Consider the following 25228-nt stretch of genomic DNA (forward strand, 5'->3'; position numbering starts at 1 on the left):
TATTCAGATTTATTACTAACTCATTGTATCTGAGACTTTGTGTTTTGGGTGCATATTTGTAGAAACCATCGATAATATTTAAAAGACAAAGATGAATAAAATGTATACCTACAACGCCATATATTCATTAATGAAATATGTGTGTGAAGTATGTGGTGAATTGAAAATTAATTATTTTATTCTTTTGGAGCTACTTTTCTATACTTTGTCCTGTATTTTATCTCAATGTGTTTACAACATATTTTGGGAAATTATCATCTTAACTTTTCCAGCACATTTGAATCCTATCTATTTATCCGTTGGATGTTTGACGCACTTTTTTATTATACGTGAAGAATATAAAGAATATGTATATTTTATAAATAATTATCCTGTAATACCCTTGTATAATCAAAATGTAATGTATTTAATTTATATCAACAAGTACATCCTCGAACCTTACATTCTAATATCAAGCACTCTAAATTGAATCAATCGACATCAAAGTAACTTTATTATTAATTTATTAAAGTTTCCAATTTTCTTACAAGAAGCCATCAAAATAATACCCTGGAATAACGATGTAATGAAATTGAACATGAAATATTATTGTAGTAGACAGTTATTATTATTGGTAGCGGTGTAGCACAGAATAGTTAATTTAGTAATAGTTTAATATATTTCCGCATTAGTTATAGGAATCATGATATAAAATAATCTATTAAACAAAATTTTTACTATCAACATTAAGCGATTTGTTATAGATTTAAGAGTTTCTGTACGTTTTATTTTAAAGAGTTAAATATTCTGTAGATAATATTGTCTTGAGTACTACAATTAACCGTTATATTTAAAAAGATAATGTAATAACCAAATAGAATTTTCCAAAAGAATATCACAGAATTTATTTATACAATTACTCAGAGTATACTCTAGACTAAAATTCCATGAATAATATATCAGTCTAACTTTCACTCATGTAGGTACTACTATAGGTTAAATATATTTAGGAGCTAAAGAAAGTTTCTAAAAATTGCGACGTGAATCTTTGTTTGTAAAACATACTAAATTTCAATTGATTCAAATATAACTTTTAATTGGAATAATTATCAAAAGTCTGTACAAAGTTGAATGATGTTAAAAATACTACACATTAAATATGGATCCCTATAATTAGATATTAATATTTAAAAAAATATCGCAACACAGTTAAATATAATAGTTACATCCATACAATACAGATTGAAAGTGTAAGATGTACCTCCTTACACTTTCAATCTGCATTTTCTTATGAAGGTAAAATCGCTACCCATTTCATATAACTGATAGACGCGCTCCGACCCATTAATGGATGTAAATGAAGCAAAGTAAAGGTACAAAAATAACAATTTATCTTTACACCTTTCGCATTATGGGCGCTATAAATAATAAAGACTACATTATATACAAAAACATTCTCTTGTTCTTCTCTCAACAACAAGCAGCTCTAGCTCAATATTTTTGCATGCGCACTTTCCAGAAATGATGTCTAATTTATCAAAAACAGAATACCATGTTGATGAATTTTCGTTAAAAAGTCATGGAAGACAATTATGTTCCGTCAAATTAAATGTGGTCACAATCTTGTAAAATATTAAAAGTAATTTGACGGAATCTGTTGATTTTTTGAATAATGTTTGGATATCTTTATTTTAAAGTCCCAAAGTGACAGAAAACGGGATATTAGATTTTAGTATTTGAAATAAAGATATTGTAAATTTAAAGATGAGAAACGTTTTGATTACTTTAAACCGCAATATTCTCATAATTTGTAAAGATATATAAGAAAAAATTAAACAGTCGATTACGTTGTGAAATTTCAATTTCATTATACATTTACTTTGGTGCTAAATAACAAAGTAAGTTTATTATACCCACAACCTGTAGAGATCTTTGTGAAAATAAATAGGAGAAATCTGGTTTACTTAATAAAGTTAATTTTTAATTTAATTCTGTCTCTTGTTATTACTCTGTTTATTAGATTTGATTGTGGTTATTTAATTTATTTTTCTCTTTGTAGGGAAATGACCTATTTACCTACTTTTTTCTTAAGTACGGAATGCAATTTTATTAAGAGGCTGTTATTAATAATAATTCTACAAAGCAATATTTACATTGGGTGCTTCATAATAAGTAGCATAAAACTTTTTGTAATCTATAATTAGACTAAAATTTATATAAAATAGATCTTTAAAAATTGGAGATAGAAGTGCTCTTAAAGAAACTTTTTAGACTTATATATTTAAACAGGTAATTCTAAGAACCACTTACTAATTTTTAAGTAAGTAAAAGCCAGTTTAAGTTTTCGTCTTGACTAGTCTAAGCTATAAGGAATGTAAGCAGAATGTGACCTCCACCTGCCATGTCTCAAGTCCGTAACACGTAGCCCCTGGATCGATACGCCGCTGCTCTAAAATTATCCAATACTTATAGTGTAGTGCCGAGTACAGTCAATATGACGAATTGGTAAATAGCTATAGTTTAACATTCTGTTCCATTTAAAGAATTTTGACTTCCGTCCGTAACGGAATTAATAAATATGCCTCTCGAGAATGGTTGTTACTTTAAAACAAATAATACACGCAATGAAAATATGTGTATGAAATATATTGGCCGTATAAAAATATCTAGTATAAAATGCACAAGGTCTATACGAGAAGTCGCCGCGGCGTCGGCAGAATATCCGAAAAGCTTCAATATATTTAAATGTCAATTTACAATTAAGTAATGTAAATGTTAAATACAGAATAAAATTGTGTACAGTCAGTATATATAAATAAATTGACTGAGTAGGTGACATGTGTTGCCTCGATGCAGGCGTTTTCCCTGTACTATCTTCTTGAATCGCATCTTGGGTGGTTATCTTGGATTGAAAATATGTAGTATAATTACAAGAAGAGTATGTAATGTCTTCGAGTTTCCATTAAAAATATGAATATTTATATCAAAACAAAAGGAAAAAGTGCAGAGCTTATTTTATATTCTATGCTTTATTACCCATTATTACCCATAGTACTCGTAAATTTGGGAACTAAACCGTATAATTTGGGATAGAGGTCACTATACTGCTATATTTCCAAGGTTAGTTAGTTTAGGCTTAGGTAATTCAGCATTTATATAATATAAACAAAGCTATTTTACAAGTGTTCCTTCTGCTAATTTTAGCACGAAATGCTAATGAAAGGTATACATCGTCGTACTTTTGTTGTTTTGATTTCGAATTAAACTACCTGTAGGTATTAAGTACATAGGGTTCACCGACGTCTTGATCGGTCACTATCCAAGGCGAACTGGACATCCATTACTAATGTATATAAGTAAGCAAACGGGCGCACAATCACTGGCGGACATGAACGGAGATGGTCGATCAAATGATTACGGATCACAAAGGGGACTCGACAGTCACACTATATGCGCAGAAGCTGTTATTGATAGTGAAATTATAAAAACAATACGCAAACGGTTGTGCTGCGGTGTTTTTACCAATAATGGATATTTTCAAGCGGATTGATTGTTGTATTTGTGAAAAGTGTATGTGGTATTCGATTTAGTGTAGTATACATAGGAAAAAATAAGTTTCTATACTACGATTATATTGTTGTTTGTGTATATTGTAAAAGATTTTTTGTGTCGCAGAGACGTAACGACATAAAGGTGCGTACGTATTTACATTTTAATAAGTATTCTTAAGAAGTATAATTCATACACCATACAAGAACTCTGCGGCTTGGCACCGCACGCTTAGTAATGCTTAGTATCTACTACGTATATATCTACGTAGGGCACGTTTATATATATCTTTTTAAAAATCAGCTATGATAAACTATAACCTAAGATATTGAGTTACATAAGTAGGAACAATTATTTATTTATACACGTACAATGTTGGAGAATTGTGAACCATTTTAAGTCAGTTAAAAAAGTAATGTAGCTAACATTTTGACGCAAGAACGTAGCGTGATTTACCTGAAGTTGAAACCGTAAAGTGGAGGGTTTACCCCTGTCGAGCGACTTCAATTAAATTTTCGAGCGAGAAGTCGCGAGTTTTCTCTACATAGGCGCACTATTGCGTATGTAAGTGTTTATCTAGCTATGAATAGGTATGTACGTATATTGAACTTCCTATTTTGTAGATTATTCTTAGACAAATAAAATACTTTTTATATGATTTGGTAGTAAAATATATCCTCTATTATTGAAGGAGGCAGGTGCGGAAAATGTAGTTACCTTGGATTCCGTGCTACATTTCAACTGCTACGACAAGAGGTTTTACATAAATTACAATATTGAACAGAATTTCAGACATTTAAAATAACTACTTATATGTTTATATTCAACACGTAATAGTGAAATATATTTTTACTATCTATGATTAATAAATCTGATAATTAAATGTTGAACTATGTCCTGGATTTACTCTATGTTTTAAAGTTATCACTATTTTATTATGAAAAATGTTTATTGGCAGTTCATAGTTCTTCGTACACGATGTGTTACAATTTCAACATTAAAGGTTAAACATTAAATAATTTTTTAACCACTAATGGTGAAATTTAATTCATTAATCTTTGGCACTTTTAAATTAATAAACACATGGCTGCATTTTATATAATTTACAACTCAATCTTCCCTCGGAAATGACAAATTCCGAGCGTTCCGCGAGATTTAAATATTAGGTCACAGCACTACTAATATGTAAAATAGCATATAAAAATTATAAATTTAATGTTTCTAAACAGAATACTCAATGTAGGAATGGTATAATCTGATTCATCTTGCAAATAAGTAGGAATGTATAAATACGCGAATTTACACGCCGAACATACACAAATATAATTTGTGTAGGATGTGTTTTATTACTGTAAAAATTTGATATTACTTTTGCTTCCATGAACTAAGATTTTGATACCATTATAACATTTGTTTAAATAAGTACGTACGATTTTGAACACAACTTCTACTACTAAATGTTGAAATTTAAATGGGAAATATTTTTGTACATATAAAAGTCTATTAGCCTCTTTTGCATATTACAGGTAATACCTTATTCGATACTAGCTGGTATTCTTCAGTTTTCGCCTCAAGACAGTATACGAATTTACAGAGTTATGCAACTTTAAATGAGAATAACTTTGTCACCCGTTGGACAGTTAAAAATTAAGAGTTTTTTGTACGAAAAATAATCAAGTGTCCTTAAAAAGCTTTTAACATTACTTGTATTTCAGAAGAAGGCTCTTCAAGCCCGTATAATCGAATTGGAGTATTTTAAATTTCCCTAAGGACGGTAAAGTGTTTTCTTGATTTAATTTAATTTCTGAAATCAAAGCAACTGTTTCCATAACTATTTAGTTAAATGTATACCAAACTATGAAGAAACAGAATAGATAAAATTAGACAAGATTTAATTGATTTTTTTATTATATTTTGATGCTTCATTTATTAAACTATAATTAATTTTATCTTTTAACTTTATCACTTTTTGATTTTCTTTATATACATATTAACAGCGCCTAAAAGAAGAATTTTGCATATTCTATTAAATGTATTGGTATTGAATTTTCAGCAATGTTTTGGCTTATTCCACTTATCATAGTGACATATTTGCATACTACTATATTGTATGTTCTATATTACTATATATAATCACTCTACTACATTTTATGTATTACAAAGATGTAAAAGTTAGTAACTTTAACACAATTTTTGTAAAGTTTCTATCAATCCCCATCGAGATAGATCAAAGATCAAATGGCAATGTCCTTGTATATAAAACGCAATACCCTTGACAAATCCCTGAGCTTTGCTAACAAACTCCAGCCTAAACTGGATTAACGGTAAATTCGTAAATAGAGGTATATATACCTGGTTTTATTAGAGACCATTGCATAAAATTGTAATTCAATTATTGATTTAAGATAGGCTTTTAAGAGTTTCATCTACTATATAAAAGTGATTATTTTATGATGTATACTATATTTACAAAATGTTGGATAATTGCTTATGTAATAAGTATAACATGTAAATATGCTTGCCTGGACCTAACTTTTTATATTATATAATAATAAGAAAAAGGTTAGTCGACATCACAGGAGACCGAAGAGCTGGCAGCTACACAGAATTCGTAAACAGAAATCGGACAAAGAATTATCATAGCCATTCAAAGGGGGAACGCTGCCAGTATCTTCGATACCTTCGTTTCTTTTTATAATATATTCTAGTTTTTATTAATTCAAATTTTTTATGTTTTTAGTTTTAGTTTAATTCAATAATGCACTTTCGTTTATAATGTTGAATTATTTATAATAATAATTATTAATTTATTAACTACTATAATAGATATAATTATTCCTATATAACCTATAATTTATTAAAGTACATATAAAAGTCATCTGTGTCGGTTCCACTGTCTATTTTATCTGCCAAGTAGCTTGCTTTTTAAGCAGTGTTTCAAATGACGCACGAGATAAGGCATTAAAATGACTGGATCAGAGGCCTGACATCTTAGTCCTCCGGAAGAATTATCTAAGCACGAGCTGTATCGTGTGCGTCACGTGATAATATGATATCCGTAATGCTGTTCTTGTATATGTATATTACGTTTACCATTGGTAAAACCGTCTACTTGTTTGCCATTTTGGTTACTTTGAATAATATAATAAGCAGATAAGAAAAAAAACCATATAGCTATCTATCAATATATATATAACGTATTCGTAGTTACTGGATATCATTAAATGTAGGTACCGTGCTGCTTGTGATATTCCCCAGAAATTGTATTCCCTGAGGAATATGATTAATGAGAAGTAATGTTTCGATTCTAGCTCAGTAAAGTCACAAAATCTTTTCTATGTGTAGAATAATAGAGAACAAAAGAATATGCTTATAGTCCCTGTTCAATAGAGAAAAATAATTACATTGTTATTGGATTAGGGCAACCTGAAAACTTGTAATATAGGTACAATCGGTTAGTCGATTGTACCTATTTTACAAGTTTTAAGTGTTATCGAACTTTTGTTATTAAAACTCTGAAAGGTTTTTAAATTATTTGTCAATTTCATAATATCTATAAGAAAAGTAAAAAAAATATTTACATAAGATATAAAAGTAAAAAAAAAATTACAATCTTTTACCTTCCTCATTCATGGTTTACCACGTAACCCGAATATTAACGGTTGTGGTACACTTTAAATAAATGAAATTCGCCATTTAGAACAATAGTATTTTAGTTGGTTAGTAAAGTATCATAAATATTAAAATATCATGAAATACTAAGATAGATACCGATTATACCTTATCTATAATATACTCGTAATATAAACTACATTATAATAAAATCGCTCTCTGTAATGTTTATAAATAGTAAATATATCATATAGTATTATTGAAGTATTATTAGAATACAATAAAAAAAAATACAAAAACGTTGTTTCAATGATAACATTGTTATATTTTTTTGTGATATATGAAATAACTTGACATTACTATGAACTTCTTTAAAAATATGTTGATAACACTATAAGATAATAATCTTTTCTGTGATAATACTCAATCATGCGTATTCCTTTGGCAGGGTGGCTCGCGGATCCTTGAACATGACCTAATGCCCCATGACAACGGCACACCCGTACTCACGCCATAATCGCTCGCCGACCTGACACGCACAAACACATGTGAGTATTCTATTTATAGTACCAGATATGTAACACGATATACAAATCAGGATTTGTATCGAATACGGTCTCGGTGGTCTAGCAGTTAAACACACTTATTTCCGATCGCAGGTTCGTTCCCAAAATCTATTTTGTATTGGTTTTGGTGTTTTGTTTGTATATTATATATTTATAAAATAATTTATTTTAGTATTTCTATCACTTGTCTATAACACATATTACTCTCAATTTACTTGGGACAAGATGGAGCACGGTGAACTGCCAAGGGTTGTTTATTTGATTGAATATTAAAACAACAGATAGTACACCACCGCCAAGTGTAATTTAATTTTAGATATAATGAATTCAATTTGTAACTTTAATAATTGGAAAAGTTTTTCTGTTCGATTAATTTGCATTATACATTAGTAAGGATAATATAAGGTATACTCTATATTTTTCATAACGTGCCTATACAATGTAGTTACAATACTAGGTAATTAATCTAAATTTATGAGCTAAGTATTAAACGATCCTCTGTGTAAACGGATTGTTATAAATTTGCGACAAAATGTTAGCTAAGCAAATTAAGTAAACAGGGGATAATAAAACGTGGGCTAACATTGAGTTGAAATTTATTACGTTTTTAATAGATTGTCAGACCCTTTCTCATTTTATTACGCTGAGTTTGTAAAGATTCAAGCAATCAAGAATTTTATAGTCTGTTCTGTTAACCAACTTCTGAATACTTGAGTACTTATTTAAAAGTATTTTAATAAATATATATTAATTAAATTCAACAACAGAAATAAGTATTTAAAATAAAATATTTATACCTACATTTTATATACATGTTGTAAAGGGTTCTTGACTAGGTGTATCATGTTACAAGTTATAAAAGATATCTGTTACGAAAGTATTTTGGCACTTGTTTCTTTTTGTCTACTTCTTAAGAGTCCTAGTGTGGAGGTAAATAGTAGATTTTTTCTTTTATAAAACAAATTTTTACTGCTAGGTCCACAATGTTGCCGCGTTGGTTGTTAGTATGCTGCGTAGTGCTATGCGCGCGACCGGCATACCCTCAGGGCGCGCAACAGTGCCCAGCTCCGAACACCATCACCCCATGCAGTTGTACCGTCAAAAAGAATGGGCTCGACATACTGTGCGAGTTCACCGAACAGCAACATATTCAAAAGGTAATTAGCTTAATTTTGTCATACTGACTGTTTTAACAGCGTAATGTGAAGTTGTGTAAGCCACGGAAAAGAACTTTGAGTTTAGCAAATACGGTGACTCTCACGTCTATTATGTACCTACTTACAATTGTGTTGGACAAACTAAGAAGTAATCGCTCTATATTAAATGTACCTGTATGACTTATATTTCTGTAATATATCGCGTGGATTGAAGGCATCTACACTCCCCCCTTATTTCTATGGCGATATCAGGGCAATGCTGGGGAGTGCCCTAATTCGCTTCCTAGATCGCTTTGTGTAAGTCGTATAGGAAAATTAATAATGATTACGATTTGATAACTAATCTAGGGCACTCTTCAGTACTGCTGAAATGTAGGCACCGAATTTAGGACTCAGAAATCTATAATCATTCCACCATTCCCCGTGATGAACAAAATAAACAACAAAATATTCCGTTGTTTTCATTATTAGAGGCGTAGATTGTATTTTAGTTTAATTCTTTTTCTGAATTTCAAATAAAATGTATTTTAAATTAGGTAACAAATTATATGTAAAAATTTTGTCTGTGGTATCCAGAAAAGAGATTTAAAAGTGTCAATAAAAGAGAGTGTGCTGAATTTCAAAGACCGACTTTGCCATTAGCACATGTGTAAATAGTATATGTTACGTTTAATTATATCGTTTATTAGCTTGTAGCAGAATTCCACATTAATCTTGGAGAACGGAATGCACTACCGGATAAAACGAGCTTTGTAACTCGTTTCAACATTTGTCCTCTTCATTAATCGTTCTTTTTTTATCAAAAACGAATTCTTAGTCATTTTAAACACAAACGAGAAATAAATTTTAGTACGTAAGTATACTAGTATATATAGTATAAGTACGTATTTAGTTATACGTACTCAGCAAGTTATTAATAGTTTTAGAAATTAAGATCTTGTCATTATATAAGCATTTATTAATCATGCACCGTATATATGACTTTTCGTTTGCATTTATGTGTGTTTGAAAAAAGTTAATTAAGTCTTTATATTACAATAATTAAATTTCGGGAGTATATATTAGGACCTAATTATGTATTAAACATAACAAGTACGTTGCTCAAATATCAGTCCGATAGAATACCACCATAGTTATAGAACTATAATGTTAAAATATAATTGGGTCATATTTAATTACATTACAAGCACGTTCGCTCCACAATTTATTGCATTTTAATTGCCTCTTTACATGCGCAAATTTATATTATAGCCATCATACTTTTATGTTAAATCACATAAGATAAATGAGTTATGATAAGAATTTCAATATTAAACATTTCTGTAATTAAATTATTAATTAAAATCATATTCAATATTCCGATAATCTAGAACGCTTGTGAAATAATTTTAACAAATTGATTGCACGAAGATAAGCCTGAAGGGTGAAAATGGTCTTATCATTAAAATTTTAATAATAAATTGTGGATGATCAAAAGTATTTTTAATAACAAATTTAATATTCCTAGTATCATCAATGTAATTTAAATTGCGATTGTAAGAAAATGTTAAATAACGCATAAGCAAATTAAATACAGTTATGAATCGCCACTCGCTTTTTCTCTTTGTATTTATTATGTCTAGATAGTCTTTCTAAATTAATTTTGACATGTCAATTAGATAAGTAATAGACAAAAAAATATTATTGATTGATATTATTACATATAATATACCTATATACAACATAGAGACAAGCAAATAAAATTAGGTTGAAAAATAGTCTAAACTCAGACATTCTTGAACGAATATTATTTTTTTGTAGTAACTTGTTTTGTTTTAGGCAATGAATACCCTCCGTTCAAAGCCGATGATAATATTCTACCTGAAGTTGAGGCACAATAACCTTGCTAAATTGCCATCTTACATATTCCTGGGATTGGATATCCGACATTTGACAGTACATAACAGTAGTCTTGCTGTTATAGAAGATTCATCTCTCAGTTCTATTGGTAAGTTACAAAGTAATTATAAACAACTAGTTTGTAGATTCTAACTGGTCATGAGCATTACAAAATGTCGTAGATATACTACTGTTCTAATTATATAATTCTGGATGATATCCCCATAAATACAGCTGTACTTATAGATCAGATTAATATTTAGTAAGTAATAATATAGAATAACTAATAACAAATACATAGATAGCTAGCTCCGTTGTTCGACTTTATGTCAATTCCCAATGGATTAGGGTATGATATTGGCTAAAATTTATCCGCCCTTAAATTGTGGAGCAACATAGGCCTATATCGTATAATATATACCTACTTAGAATATTAAAGTAGGTACAAATAATGTATATATATATACTCTGGCAGATCCACTTGTCTCATCCTATTTTTATTGAATAGCAGTCCCACCTACTGAGTACAATTATATTTTTTTAAACTATTCAGAAACCCATTAAAATTTACACACCAAATTTCATCCAATTCGGTCCAGTCCTTTAGAAAGAGCAATATATGAGGACACATAAGAATATTGGTGAATTTGAAGCAAACGATAAATACTTCTTTATTTTAAATGTACTTCAACGAAGACTTTGAGTTCTATGTTCAAAGATTCAAATAATATTTAACGTTGGCTTTGTAATAATTAACATATTTTGCAGGAAACAAATTAACGCAACTTGACGTATCACAAAACAGTTTGGCGACAATACCGACGTCTTCGTTTACTCACCTGAACCACCTCCTCATACTCAACATGAACCATAACAAGGTAATTAAAGTACCAATTAATTTAGCGGCCTGTCGTTGGTTACACTGAAATGTAATTACGCCTCATTAGTTTCCTTTGTCAATTAGTATACTGAAAGTATGTTCATTAAAACATTTTTTATATCAACAATTGTTATAAATATTCACACAGAGAACTGTAGGGCAAACGGAGATTTGTGTAGGCGTTATATTTATAAGTAAATTATAATAATATGATAAATTTACATCATATGTATAAATTATATTAGAATTAAAATTATTTTACGTAATGGCAGGCGTTTCTATATTGTTGATTTAGGATGACCACGTTATACAATAGAAATATTTCACAACCTATGTAACTTTCAAATATTTTACCAAGAACGTGATTTCTGTTCATTCATAAAATGAAAAATCAGGACGATTGAAGGTGCCCTTGCTAGGATGCCCTTTTTTATATACATACCATATGATCTTTTAAATAGCATTTTATTTACTGTATTGAATACTTTACTGAAACTGAATATCACGGTTGCTATAAAACAATACATAATTACTTATATTAAACATAAAAATACCACATATCTGTGAAATTTAACATTTCCATTATGGTTTAAAAATAAAAAAAAATATAGGTATCAAATTCTTTATTAAATTCGATTGAAATACCTATCGCGTTATTATAAAAGTCTTATTCATAATATATTAAATATGTGTTCATAAAAATCATATGTGTTAGTCATGTTTTAAAAATAGTACAATACACTATTTTCTTTATTTTCAATTTAACTAGATGGTATTTTCTACTCCTACAATAATACTCGTTAAACAGCCAGGAAATTTCCATTATTATGAAGGAAATGGTTGGCGTATTATTTTGCAGCGTACGGAAAAATGCCAATTGTTGCATTATTTGTTTTAATAATGAAGAAATTTCTGAGGAAGTAGGTATGAATAAAATAACTGAATATATATTCTATCGTTGTGATTATATTATATGTATCTTCATAAAACAAAATATAAAGATACGTTTCATTTAACTTATTTGTTTGTTTGTAAAGTTAGTTATTATATTTATAATGAACGCGTGTTTCTTTGAAGGTGACTGCAGTGCACAACAGAGCTTTTATGGGTCTAGATACATTGGAAATCCTGACACTGTACGAGAACCGGATATCTGTCGTTGACGGCGAGGCTTTCAAAGGGCTGGAAAAGTAAGCAATTTATTTAATTTTCTACAATTTCATTGCAAACTAACGTTTATTACAAGTCCCAAAAATAGTTGATGTGTATTTTATGTGGCGTATTCAATTGTTCTTTGAGATATTTTAAGATGTTGATTTTCGTTTCGACTTGAGTAATCAAGTTTAAAGTAACTATGATAATATTATAGATTTAAACTAAAATACCTTCCTTGTACTCATATCGAAATATTTTTTTAACATTGATACCAACTTTTACTGTTTTTGTTCCAATATCCTTTCTTATTTTTATATTCATTCATAGTTTTTATTATTAATAATTGGATACTATAAAGTACTTGTTTTATTTTCAAATTTCACATGGAGATTCCTCTTCCGTATTAATTTGATCTGTTTTCATAATGACGACAATTTAGTCGATATTCACCATACAGTAGTATGGTTCGTCAAGGACTCCCTCGACCGACTTAATACGATTAATTAGTATAATTTCAACCCCCCCACCACTTCTCCCCACACCTATCGATCGTCATTACAAACTTCGTCACAGAAATTATAAAGTACGTTATTATATAGCATAATTATTACTAATACTCGTATAGTTTGTAGTTATTATGTTGTTAATTGGAAAATTATAAGTTTTATACGGTATAAAGTTTAGATTTTCAACACATAATTAAAAATAAGTCCAGGGGTGGATTCATTTGCCTCATCCATGTTCAAAAATCTATCCACACAAGGTATTTGGTTAAGAGCAGTTTTAACTTTATCTTTTTCTATATATTATTAAATAAATAATATATTATTAACTTTTTCTATATATATTTAATTATTTTCACCGCGTTTACGGTTTTTTTCTATTGGTCAGATTTGAACTCATAACCTTTCTTTGTAAATGAGGATAGTAACCGCTACGCCACGCCATTATTACAATAAACTGTATACGATAGTATACTAGCAACCCATCTCGATTTCGCACAAGTGTCCTGTATATGTGCATGAATAGTGCATTTATTATATATATACATATATATTCCTTCCGGATCAATCTTTAGAAATTATTACGTAGTTTAGAAGTACGTGGATAAACAGAGAGATTTATAAAACACCTTTTCTTTTTGCTAATAAGATTTTATTTAATAAAATTATAGGGAACTTAACTAATTTTACTAAATCGGATAAGTGGATACAGACATAATATCATAATAATTAATGTAATTATTGCAAAAGTAGTCGAGAAAATGTAAAGTAGTAATATTTAATAACTCTATTCTGCCAGATAACCAGAGACTTACATAGTATGTACAAATAGGTCTATTCTACCGAACGCGTCTAGATAACGAAGTGGAAAGGCTGACTCCAAACATTGAAAATTATTGTAGGGGCGTAACGGAAATACAGACGAATCTTGAAACGACAAAAAATACGAGGATTGTCATTTTGTTTCTTGTATCTATTTGGGTTTTTTATTGAATTGCTAAACGAAAGATGGTGTAATAAAATATAGAAATTATGATTTATCCGAAATTAGGAATAAAATGTTTCTACATTTTTGTTTATAGAACATTTGTATGTGTGATTTGTTCTGACCAAAATACTTATGCGACATACTTATACTTGGCGATATATACAGTGATCTCTCACTCAGAAAATTTATACTGTAATATACAATATATAAAGGTACACGGAAAAATACATTTCATTTTGTACGAAGATACAAGGAATATGTATATAAGAGTAATATTTTCCCCCTACATGATGTATTTCATTTTAAGGAAGTTGAAGCGACTAAATCTTGGTGGAAATGATCTGACAGCCGTACCACAGAAGGCGTTGGCTCTACTTGAGAATTTAAAAAAGCTTGAAATGCAAGAAAATCGTATTGCATCAATTTCGGAAGGTGATTTTGCGGGTTAGTTCACTTGTATTTAATATTATAAGTTTATTTGTGACTTGTAGGTATGTATTTTTACAGTCTCAGTTAATTCTGATTATTTAACATATAAATTTTGTAGTAAACTGTAATAAAATGCGCGTATTAAAATTACTAAATACAGCGATAGTTCTATTGAAACTCGACAATTTTCTTTAAAGCATTACAAAAGTTTTAGTAGCGATATAATTATTCTAGATCTCAAAAAATATTATGATTATGTTTTAAACGAATATGGCTTTGTTTGATGAATGTGATTAATGAAATATTTTTTTTTTATTCTTTCTTCTAAGAAAGGTACAGTTATACAGTGTAGATAGTGTAGCCTCAGAACTTGAAATTTTTCAGTTTACCATATCCAGACATTACAATTTCATGAACACTTTATGTTGTTAGGTTTGCAAATGACATATCATATCCGTTACACATTCTGCCTATATTTATGCCATTCATTTCCATTTATAAAATTAAGTGCAAAATATTGTATTTATAACAGTAATATTATATTAAAACTAGCTGACCCGAACAACTTCGTCTTTGTAATATTTTTCATTACAGTTTCGCTCGTATTGGTCATAGTATGATGTTCTGTAGCCTTTAGCCTATACTAGCCACCGCTTCAAAGTTATCCAACACTTAAAGAACAATCAAAATAGGATCACTGGGTACTGGATTACTATTTTCCCTGAATATTCACATTAATCGCATTTTGTGTTTCAGGTTTGCGTAGCCTAGATTCACTAGGTTTAGCACATAATCAATTGCGTGAAGTACCAGCTCAGGTATTTTCGCATCTCGTATTTTTAAATTCCTTGGAATTAGAAGGCAATCAAATTCAGAGGATTGATGAGAAGGCTTTCGCTGGACTTGAAGGTATGATTTCTTTGGGTTAACAGAGTTTTTTTTTACATATATGAACTACTATTTATTTAAATTCGTGACACTATATAATTCTTTGTAAGTTGTATTTTTAAATGTTTTACTTTTAATAGCATATTTTAAAATAGCAATATCTTGCCAATTATGTTCTTAATGTGCAACAAATCAGATATTATCAACATTTCACGATATGTAGAATAAATATCCTCATGTTATGAACATTATGTTCATATAGTTATTTGATACTATTTATAAATAATAGAGATAGTATAGTCAGAAGCATTGTCAATGGTTTGTAGTCATATTAGCTAACTGTGTGAAACACGTTAAAACAGTCAAGTTACAATCTTCTACGCCGCTTAATTAATAGGATTGATGCAATGCATTGACGAGTGGAAGAGGATATTTCATATACTTAGCAATTAATATGTATTTCTTTAATTCTATTAACTAGAAAATCTGCAATATCTCCGGTTGGGTGACAACAGACTTCATGAGATTCCGTCAGAAGCACTCCGCCCGCTGCACCGTTTGCGTCACTTGGATCTTCGTTCCAACAATATAACATACATAAATGAGGATGCTTTCACTGGATATGGTGACTCCATTACATTTCTCAACATGCAGAAGAACATGTGAGTTGTTATATTTTTATAATATAAAATATTAAAAACTAAATAAACCTGGGCAAGTTTTACACTTTATAGAACTTATAGAACCTAGAGCACTAGACACCCAATCAAATCTTTTTTTCTATAAACATATGTACATGAAGTGAGAAGAACTCTAAAACAAGAGAGCGTTATGAATGAATACATACATAAAATACTCATAACTTCAAAACAACTAGAGCAATTAATATAATGAAAGAAACTCATGACTAATTCGTTGTGTTGAGATCGAACCCATGACCATGAATTGTGAAGCAAATAAGAAAATTATGCAAAAGAAGAAAATCTCTCTATAAACTTTATGCTAACCCCTCTGGCCAGTCATTAGGAGAATTCTGTGTTAGAAGTAGGACGATAATGGATTGTCACAATGAATTGAAAAAGAAATAAAATTATTTCGTCCTATATTTTATCGTCCATCCAAAGTAAAACAGGAATCGAATATTTCAATAGAAAATATAAAATTTAGTCTTTTGATTAATATAATAAATTTCTACCTCATTTCGTTATTAGTTGAAACAATTTAGTCCCTTGATTAATAATCGTGGATTTTCAGCGATTGCTTAGCCAAATTGAGATTTACAATCTTCTTACATGATTGATTAGATCTAAATTACTTTGATAATCGCTTGTTACATTGAACAAAGGCATTGCGTGCTTGCGAACTTTTTCATTCGCATAGCTTACTATTATTATATTTATATATTATTACTAACTTTCCCTTATTTCATACGAGATATTATATGATGATGTGCTTCATACGACTTTTTGTGGGGAACAGGATACATCAGCTGCCAACTATGGGCTTCGATAACCTCAACTCCCTGGAAACGTTGAACTTACAAAACAATAAGCTGCAACATATACCCGAGGAGATAATGGAGCCCATATTGGATACATTACGCGTAGTGGATATAATGGGTAAGTAAATAGGTTGTATACACACAGTTTGTTTGATTCGTACATATTAAAGGTATATTTAGCTATGACATTTTTAATAGACGTCAACGTTTTTATCCCCATGAAATTGTTTGTCATAAACTTGCTTTATTATTTATACACGTATGGTTCAAAGTAACTATAAAAATAAATAATGTACCAATATGCGTAATTTATATTTTTTCTTTATTTAATATCTTTCACAATTTCAATCAATCAGCTTTTTTACTGGTATAATTCCGCAATTATACTTATTCGGAATCCATAAGATGATGAATATATTAAATTTTTGTATCCTTCTAAAGATTACCCATCATATTAGAGACTTAATGGTACAAAGACGTAGAAATTAAGATGCAGCGAATATATAAAATATAAGTACAGTGTAAAATAAATTTCTATTTAGATTATTCACGATGTTGCTTTATAGTTAGTAGGACAAAAAAGAAAAATATTAACCCAAGACTACCGCCAGTGGAGTTTGTTGGATAAAGTAACGAACTAGGAAATTCTAGACTTTTTAATTAGTATTACAAGAAATTGTTTTGGAACCAAGTGATAATTATTTACCTATTCTTAAATGTTGTATAGCATAGCCTTTAAATTAAAATTGATGTGTTACTAGAATCATTTTACATCAAGGTAATCTAAGAATTAAAGATTCAAGACCTATTTGTAGGTAAATATTTTAAACATTTAACTATAAATAGGTCCTAGGACTTCTCAGACATTTTCTTGTACATTCTTTTATTTAATTATTTTGTAAGCTCAACACGTTTAGACCTTACAAAAAAATTAAATAAAAGATTGTACAGGAAATTGCCTGATATTAAAAATAAGTGAAGCCTATTATTATTATATAATACATAGTAAAATATAATAGCTATAGAGCAAATGAGTGATAAAACCTAAACGTATAATAAAACGGGTATATAATCTGAGAAGCGAGCCAACGAGAAAATGAGGCAGACGGAAGCCGGATCAAGGAGATTAGTTTGATATTTTCCGTTTGTGTAGGCTTAATTACCAAATGAATAAAGTTAATAAAGTAATATAACTCTCAATGAAAATAAATATATAAATTAGTAAAGCACGATTTTGATAAATCTATTGTGTTCTACAAAAAAAGAAAAGATTTTGATGACGTAAGTGTACACAATTTTGGTTAACATAGTGTAACTGAGAACTGAAAATATACAAAGTTAATGGCTACTTTAATATGAACTTTGTACATAAAGTGCTTTTGCACACGGATCGTGGCGTAGCTCTAAATGGAAAACAGAGTATAAGTAGTACGAGTTTCGTGTAATCGTGTCATTCCTACTAGGTATGTGATGTTGCATTCTGTAAAATTACGCTTATGCTGCGAGTCGTGGGCGGAGTCACTAATTCTGTGAATGTGTATAGTTAGAAATACAAATTTAATTTTAATGGTTTTACAGATAATCCGTTAATATGTGACTGTGAGCTTGCCTGGTATGAAGCGTGGTTGGCAGGCCTGAGGGACAGAGACGATGAGATGATGCAAAAGAAACGTACTGTTTGTACCATGGTCAGCGAGCACCGAGAATATAGCGTGTCCAAGATGCCTCTAGAGAAAATGAACTGCAAAAGGAAACCGGCGTACGGGCGCACTTCCGTCGCCTCTTATAATTGCCCCGCCATTGTGACGAACACTTTCCTTATCCTCATTGTCAGGTGGCTCTAGATTGTATCCTTTTAACCTAAGTTATTCCCTACTTTGTTCGAGTGAAGACTCATACTCGAACTAGCTGTGGCCGGATGGTTCGACGCGAGGCTTCACGGGTAAGTTATGTTCAAAATTTGGTAACGTGATGAATTTGTGCAATAAAATACGATACATATCAATTTTGGGCTGATTAAAAACAAAATTAGTTGTATTATGGAGCGGTAGCTTGATAAGTAAAGATGGCGGTGTAATATCGAGTAAGTTAGTGATACAGTATTTTTACGAGTTAGACGACCTCTTACGGTATGCCTTACTATAGTGTAATATACCAAGAAGTAGGTAACATGAAATACTTGACACCAGTATGGCATTATTATAATAGGTATCGCTGGAAAAATAATCTTGTTGCAAAGATGGTACTGAACACCACTTCGGAAGCAAACTATAAAGTTTCAACTCGTCTTGATAATTGTGATCTTCACAAAAGAGCTATATTATAACAATCTTGAGCACAATCTTTAGTTTCGTATTTACAAGGCCCTTGGAAATGAAATTTCAATATTTTTTATCGTTTACCCCTGCCTTTACTATAATAATTAAATAAGCTTTTATGCATTTACGATGTTGACTATTAAAGTATTGTATGTATCTTATAAGAGTCGTTTTTATGCTATATTTGTGTATGATGTATACCAATCTATTTATGAACTTTTCTAATATTATTTCAATAGTAAGAAGAATATAATATTTATATCGTTGTTGCATTGTGTTTATTAAGAAATATATTTTAAAAACAATTATTATATTTGCCTAATATTAAAAATAAAACAAACTCATAGGAATGTATTTATCAAGCTTGTTTGAAAGTGTACTTCTTGTTTCAGAATGAAGTTATTTTTTAAGTGCGAAATATTCCATTTTATACGTTTAGAACCCTTCTAATGTTCGATTTGATGTAGTATAGATGTAGGTAGATATTAAGTGTTAGATAAAATTTGTCGAGTTACATGCTGTTAATATGTTGACACTACGTAGATTTCTTGAGTATAAATATTTAAAATAATTATCCCATCTTTATATTATCGCGTCGGAAAATGTTAAGTATAAATATTTTATTATTCCATATTAAGTTATTGAGATCGTTAACATTGCTTAGTTAGCAAATAGTTTTGTTTATAGCTTTATTAATTTCATAGGCGAATTGTATACAGTAATTATATTTGCTGTAAAAGTTTAATCAATATTATGTAGTCAGTAATAAATGTGACTTTAGACGTCGTTTGCTGACGATGTTACTTTGCGAATCTTTAAAAAAATAACGCCATGTTACCGTACATTCATTTAAATTTTATTATTAGTATAGTTAGCATCAGATTTAATAACAATTGGGTACAAAGTAAGTTTGTTATTCATGTCCTATACGAACAGGGATGTTAATGAAACTGAATACCCTGGAAAATAATAATGACTGTTTTTTAGAATACATTTTATATATTTTACTGGCGCTCGTGAGTTTCAAGATCAACACTGTCGTTAAAAAATGATTTAGAAGATTGTTTATGTTAAGCTGAACATGTATAATGTTGTATTCATTTAGGGAAGTCAAACAATCGATTCATAGTTGTAGCTAGTTCAGAAACTTAATAAGAACACTTTACATATAATGTTAGTTGTCAACTCGTACGTACTTTCTTTTTGTTGCTTCCTGGCACTAATAAGTTTATATAAATTATGGATTTTTACAGCTAACAGGTATGTAAGTTTGGTAAATTGACCTTTTATTGTCACTTGTACCTATTCCAGATATTAAACTGACACATCTCATGTTGATAATATTTACTTTCCTAGTATTATTATATAATATTAATTATTCTCATATGCTGGTGGAAAACAAAGTTATTATAAAATATTTACCTAGTAACAATTTTAGAATTATATTCATTTTTGTAATGAAATTAAAGGTTCATTAATTTCTAAAGATATTATGTTCTAATTTGCTCAATTAGGAATGTATGGCTGACGATGGCGTTTGAAATAAAAAAGTATAAATTATGTGTACTGTGAACGTTGCTGAGTGATAATATTGTAAACAAAAACATATCCTTTAGCCTGAGCATAGAAATATAAGAATTTTAATTAAAACATGTTTAAAATATAAATTTGAACGCCAGAAAAGCTTAAGTGATGTGATAATAGCGGATCATATTGTCGTATTTGTCACAATTATTGACAAATAACGACTTTACCATTTATGTATCTATTGTATGGATGTTACCATAAGTAATATAGGTTATGTATGTAAGACGCGAGGTAGAATATTTATATATATTCTATTTACATACAGTTATATAATTAGCAATGTAAGAATCATTGAAATGTTTAATCATTCCGTACTGCACTGTGGATCAGTAGTTGCACCAACTAAAATATATGCACATTTATTATACGTAAATGTTATTATAAATGTTATATCTAGTATATTGTATTTAATTAAATCAGAGTCGAAAAACCTGATAATATAAGGATGTATGTACTCAAGCCGTCTTCTACTCACGGCATATACTCTATATAGGCAAGCATTGTATTTGAATTACACGTGATTTCATTATTCTCATATACTATTTAATCGATGTTATATGTCGTGTTATATCAATATACCTATTTACTAATTCACTTTTATAATAATATTAATTATGTATTTCTGACGCAAGTTAAGATTAAGATTACAAAGCATGTAGCTACCTTTTGTTTCAATACAGTAGACGTTACATATCTATACCTATACATTATTAATATATAGAACATATATGTATTAATATTATTATACACTAATTTATTATATCAATACTTCTATTGGACGTGATGGAGAATTATGGGAACCAGTATCAAACATATCCGGTAGATGTTGCACGTTTTTTAAAAGCGTTGCACATCGAACCAATGATCATGCATATCAATTAGTATTAAGTCACTCTAATATAACTTTTATCTATCTCTGTTGTGGGTTGTTGTATAATCTTATATTACTGTTATATCATTATTCATTGTTGTAAGTATGGCGGCTTGTAAGACACTGTGTTCATTGTAATCCATCACGTAAGCTAGGCTAGCACGTACGGTGTGACATGACACGTCAACGTGACAATTCCGTCACTCTTATGAACTCAATGGGAATGTGTGTGGGTGTGCGTATGTTAAAACTATTGATTAGGGGTAGCAATGAATCTGTGACATTATCGTCATGAAATATCATTGAATATTATTTTACAGGAGAATGCGTGGGTTTGATAAAAGTGACATAATTGTCACAATAGGGAATGTTATTCCTGCATGCTAGGTTTTAATGTTTTTGCTAAAACATTTAAGCAAAATAGTAAGATATTTGTGACAGTTAACAGCAATAACGACTTACGTGTTGAGGATGACAGTTGATTGTGTTGGCTCTAGATAATCAGGTTTGGGCAATTTGTTGTGCCACGTAAAGACATTCTAAAATTGTATTTTGTATAGCGTTACTATTGCAGTCTGTGGTGTATTCGAGTTTATAGTCACATTTATTATTTAACTGTAATTGTAGGTAATGTAACTCTAATATTGAAAATTACCGTAAAATGTATTTATTTAATTTGGGTTTAAATAAAAATTAAATATAATTCACAGGCCCGTTTTATTTCTTTCCTGTAATTCAATCCGGATCCTATACCATTTACATAGATACAGTATGAAATGCGTAATAAATGAATAAAAGCTATTCAGCCGTTTTATATATATATCAAGCTATTTTCTGCACTTCAAAAACTGACTTGTCACTTTTTGAAGTGAAGAAGTTAAGAAGAAGTATACAGTTTTTACATAATTGGTACGATAATATATTATGGTAGTTTACGAATAATATCATGTTCACCAGACATAACAACGACCTGTTCATCACTGGATAATGATTGTAATATTATTAGACAACACGTTTTCATTGACAATTCTATTTTATCTGATACTATGACATTATATCCCTACAAGACTTTTCCTATAATTGAGGAGTATTTTTAGTCTTCCTTTATCAGACCAATAATGCAGCTTGATATATTTCCTATTTTCCTTCTCCTACGCTGGTTCCTTCGCTTACTACTGATGATGCTCTCTTGCTAAGATTCTGGTGATGACAGAAAATGTAGACATGGTTATTTTATCAGTGACATTAAAAGGAATAAATATCCCAAATACCCCCTATAAAATATCCCAAGAATAGGACAGTATGTTGAACAACTGTTACTGAATCAATATCGGGTATTTTTTACAATACTTATTTCTGCGTAATAATAAGTCTAATTGTAAAGAATACCACAACACAACTTTGTAGAATTCATATACTGACAAGTTATATAACACATACGGGGAAACAAAATAATAATTCAAATTCAAATTACGAGTATATAAATTCTAAAAGAGAATTTCCTAATTGGAGTTCGCATTAATTCTGTTTCTCATTGTATATAGAAATATGACTTCTTTATAAGTAACCTACCTGATTCATTTTCTGCAGAGAGACAGGCACAATGAATATTAATGACTCCTTTTATTAGAATTGAGTTTGATTGATTTAAATATGTTTAACCTCTTTTCTTTGTTTCGTTGATCTGAGCCTGATTGAAATTACTTTGAATTAAAAAAAATGATCACCTTTGTGTAGAACCACCCGTTAATTCAGAAAATACGGAAAGTAGTGGTATCTATTTTATTTACTTAAGGGTTATCTACAGAAGTGTAGTAAATAATAGATTAATTGAAGTTGACATGTACCAAAGTACAGAGATACACAATATTTAAAATTTCTTGTAGTATGATAGTAAAGGGTATAGGATAAAATAGAAAACTGGGTCGTGGTATGCCCCCAGATAGCCGTTTATAAAAATAAAAGCAGAATGAAACCCTCGCCATATATTATTATTAAGATCCGTTATCATTTCCGTTTTCCAAAGTATGTTTTAAAAAGGTTGCTTTCAGTTTGCATTATACTTGATACTATACTTTCAACATTTTTTTAAGGTGAAGAATACTTAAGTAATATTATTAGAACCCTTTTTATAACATCTGTATGCCTCTGTACCCTGCAATTTCGCTGCCATATCGCACAGGGGAAGCAAAAATACTGGAAACAAAAAAGGCTTGTGTGATACATTTGCACACACATGACTTCGTACAAAAATTATATAATGCTAGGATATAAGGGAATGTAAAAATTATCTGTCGCAGTCTAATGTGGACTCTACTGAATACCATGTATGTATGATTTAACACAAGACGCCAGTCTGTCAGCTGTCACGTAAACCAAAGTGTAAACTAGCGGGAACAAGGTAATTATTGATTCTCTTTGTACTAGGGGAATAACACGTACTATTGGAGCCATTATTCAGTAGTGACAGTCGATTTATCATCCTCTGCAGAGCTCGGCTTAGCGACGCAAGCCAATACAGATTCCACTAATCTTTTTCAAATGCGCTTAAGCTTTTTAGTGGTAAAACCACGGTACGAATTATTTAAAATAATCTAAATATAATTAAAAGTTAATTTACTTGTTATATTTATTATAACAAAGTATCAATTTTAATTTTTAATATCAAGTTGGGTTATTTTCTTAAGTATCAAACATTCGCTTTTAAATCAGAGATAATATTTAATTTATACATATATTATTATATTTATAAGTTACATATTTTTAAGTACTCTATGTAGGTTACCTATATACATTTCTTTCTCTGTATGAAAATTTCACACAAGGGATTAGTTACGGAACCATAAAAACGAAATGTTTCGAGCGTGTCTGCTAAATCCTACTACTATAAGAGATTTTCGTCCCTTTAATAAATAATGAGAGGATGAACGAGCACGCAAAGCAAAAACCAAAGGATCGGAATATTTTAAAAGTAAGCGATCTCTAAATCCCATCCCTCAGGATAGGTAAACAGCTCAACGTATGCAATGGAAAGAGACTAGATTTATGGTATACTACATTTCTAGTACATATTTACGGGGACAATTTGAAACATTACACCCAGACCATTCGCTCATTCACTATATTATGTATATATTGAATTTATGTTTAATGTACTGATTGGCAATTTAATAAATAAGTCGATATAATTTTGTACTGTGGGATATATATGGGTATACCTTATATAGCTTATCTCATTATGATGAAACGTCAAAGTATACAAGTAGATCTTATAATAATATTAATTTGTGATTGAAAAGAAGTCGAATAAATAAGGAAAAAATCGAAGGTAACTAAATGTATTCAAATCGAAGCAAAGTCTTACATT

General features: G+C 29.8%; 1 protein-coding gene across 3 annotated transcripts in view; it reads left to right on the top strand.

The window, feature by feature from the left end:
* Positions 1-20856, top strand: part of LOC131850695 (leucine-rich repeat neuronal protein 2) — an 80454-nt gene extending 59598 nt beyond the window's left edge. For 2 of the 3 annotated variants that reach the window (XM_059201014.1, XM_059201015.1), the window contains exons 3-12: positions 7589-7688; positions 8683-8863; positions 10682-10850; positions 11510-11619; positions 12699-12811; positions 14575-14711; positions 15453-15605; positions 16066-16246; positions 17064-17203; positions 18664-20856. In XM_059201014.1, coding sequence (XP_059056997.1) covers positions 7687-7688; positions 8683-8863; positions 10682-10850; positions 11510-11619; positions 12699-12811; positions 14575-14711; positions 15453-15605; positions 16066-16246; positions 17064-17203; positions 18664-18929 — 1452 coding nt within the window. In that variant the 5' untranslated portion in view covers positions 7589-7686 and the 3' untranslated portion in view covers positions 18930-20856. Of the gene's footprint in view, positions 1-3359; positions 3673-7588; positions 7689-8682; positions 8864-10681; positions 10851-11509; positions 11620-12698; positions 12812-14574; positions 14712-15452; positions 15606-16065; positions 16247-17063; positions 17204-18663 lie in introns of those variants that run through there. The other variant, XM_059201012.1, reaches the window with a different exon arrangement.
* Positions 20857-25228: the final 4372 nt, after the last annotated feature.

This window comes from Achroia grisella, unplaced genomic scaffold (assembly GCF_030625045.1).
Source record: "Achroia grisella isolate CSIRO2021 unplaced genomic scaffold, CSIRO_AGI_Agris_v1 utg779, whole genome shotgun sequence".
Lineage (NCBI taxonomy): Eukaryota > Metazoa > Arthropoda > Insecta > Lepidoptera > Pyralidae > Achroia > Achroia grisella.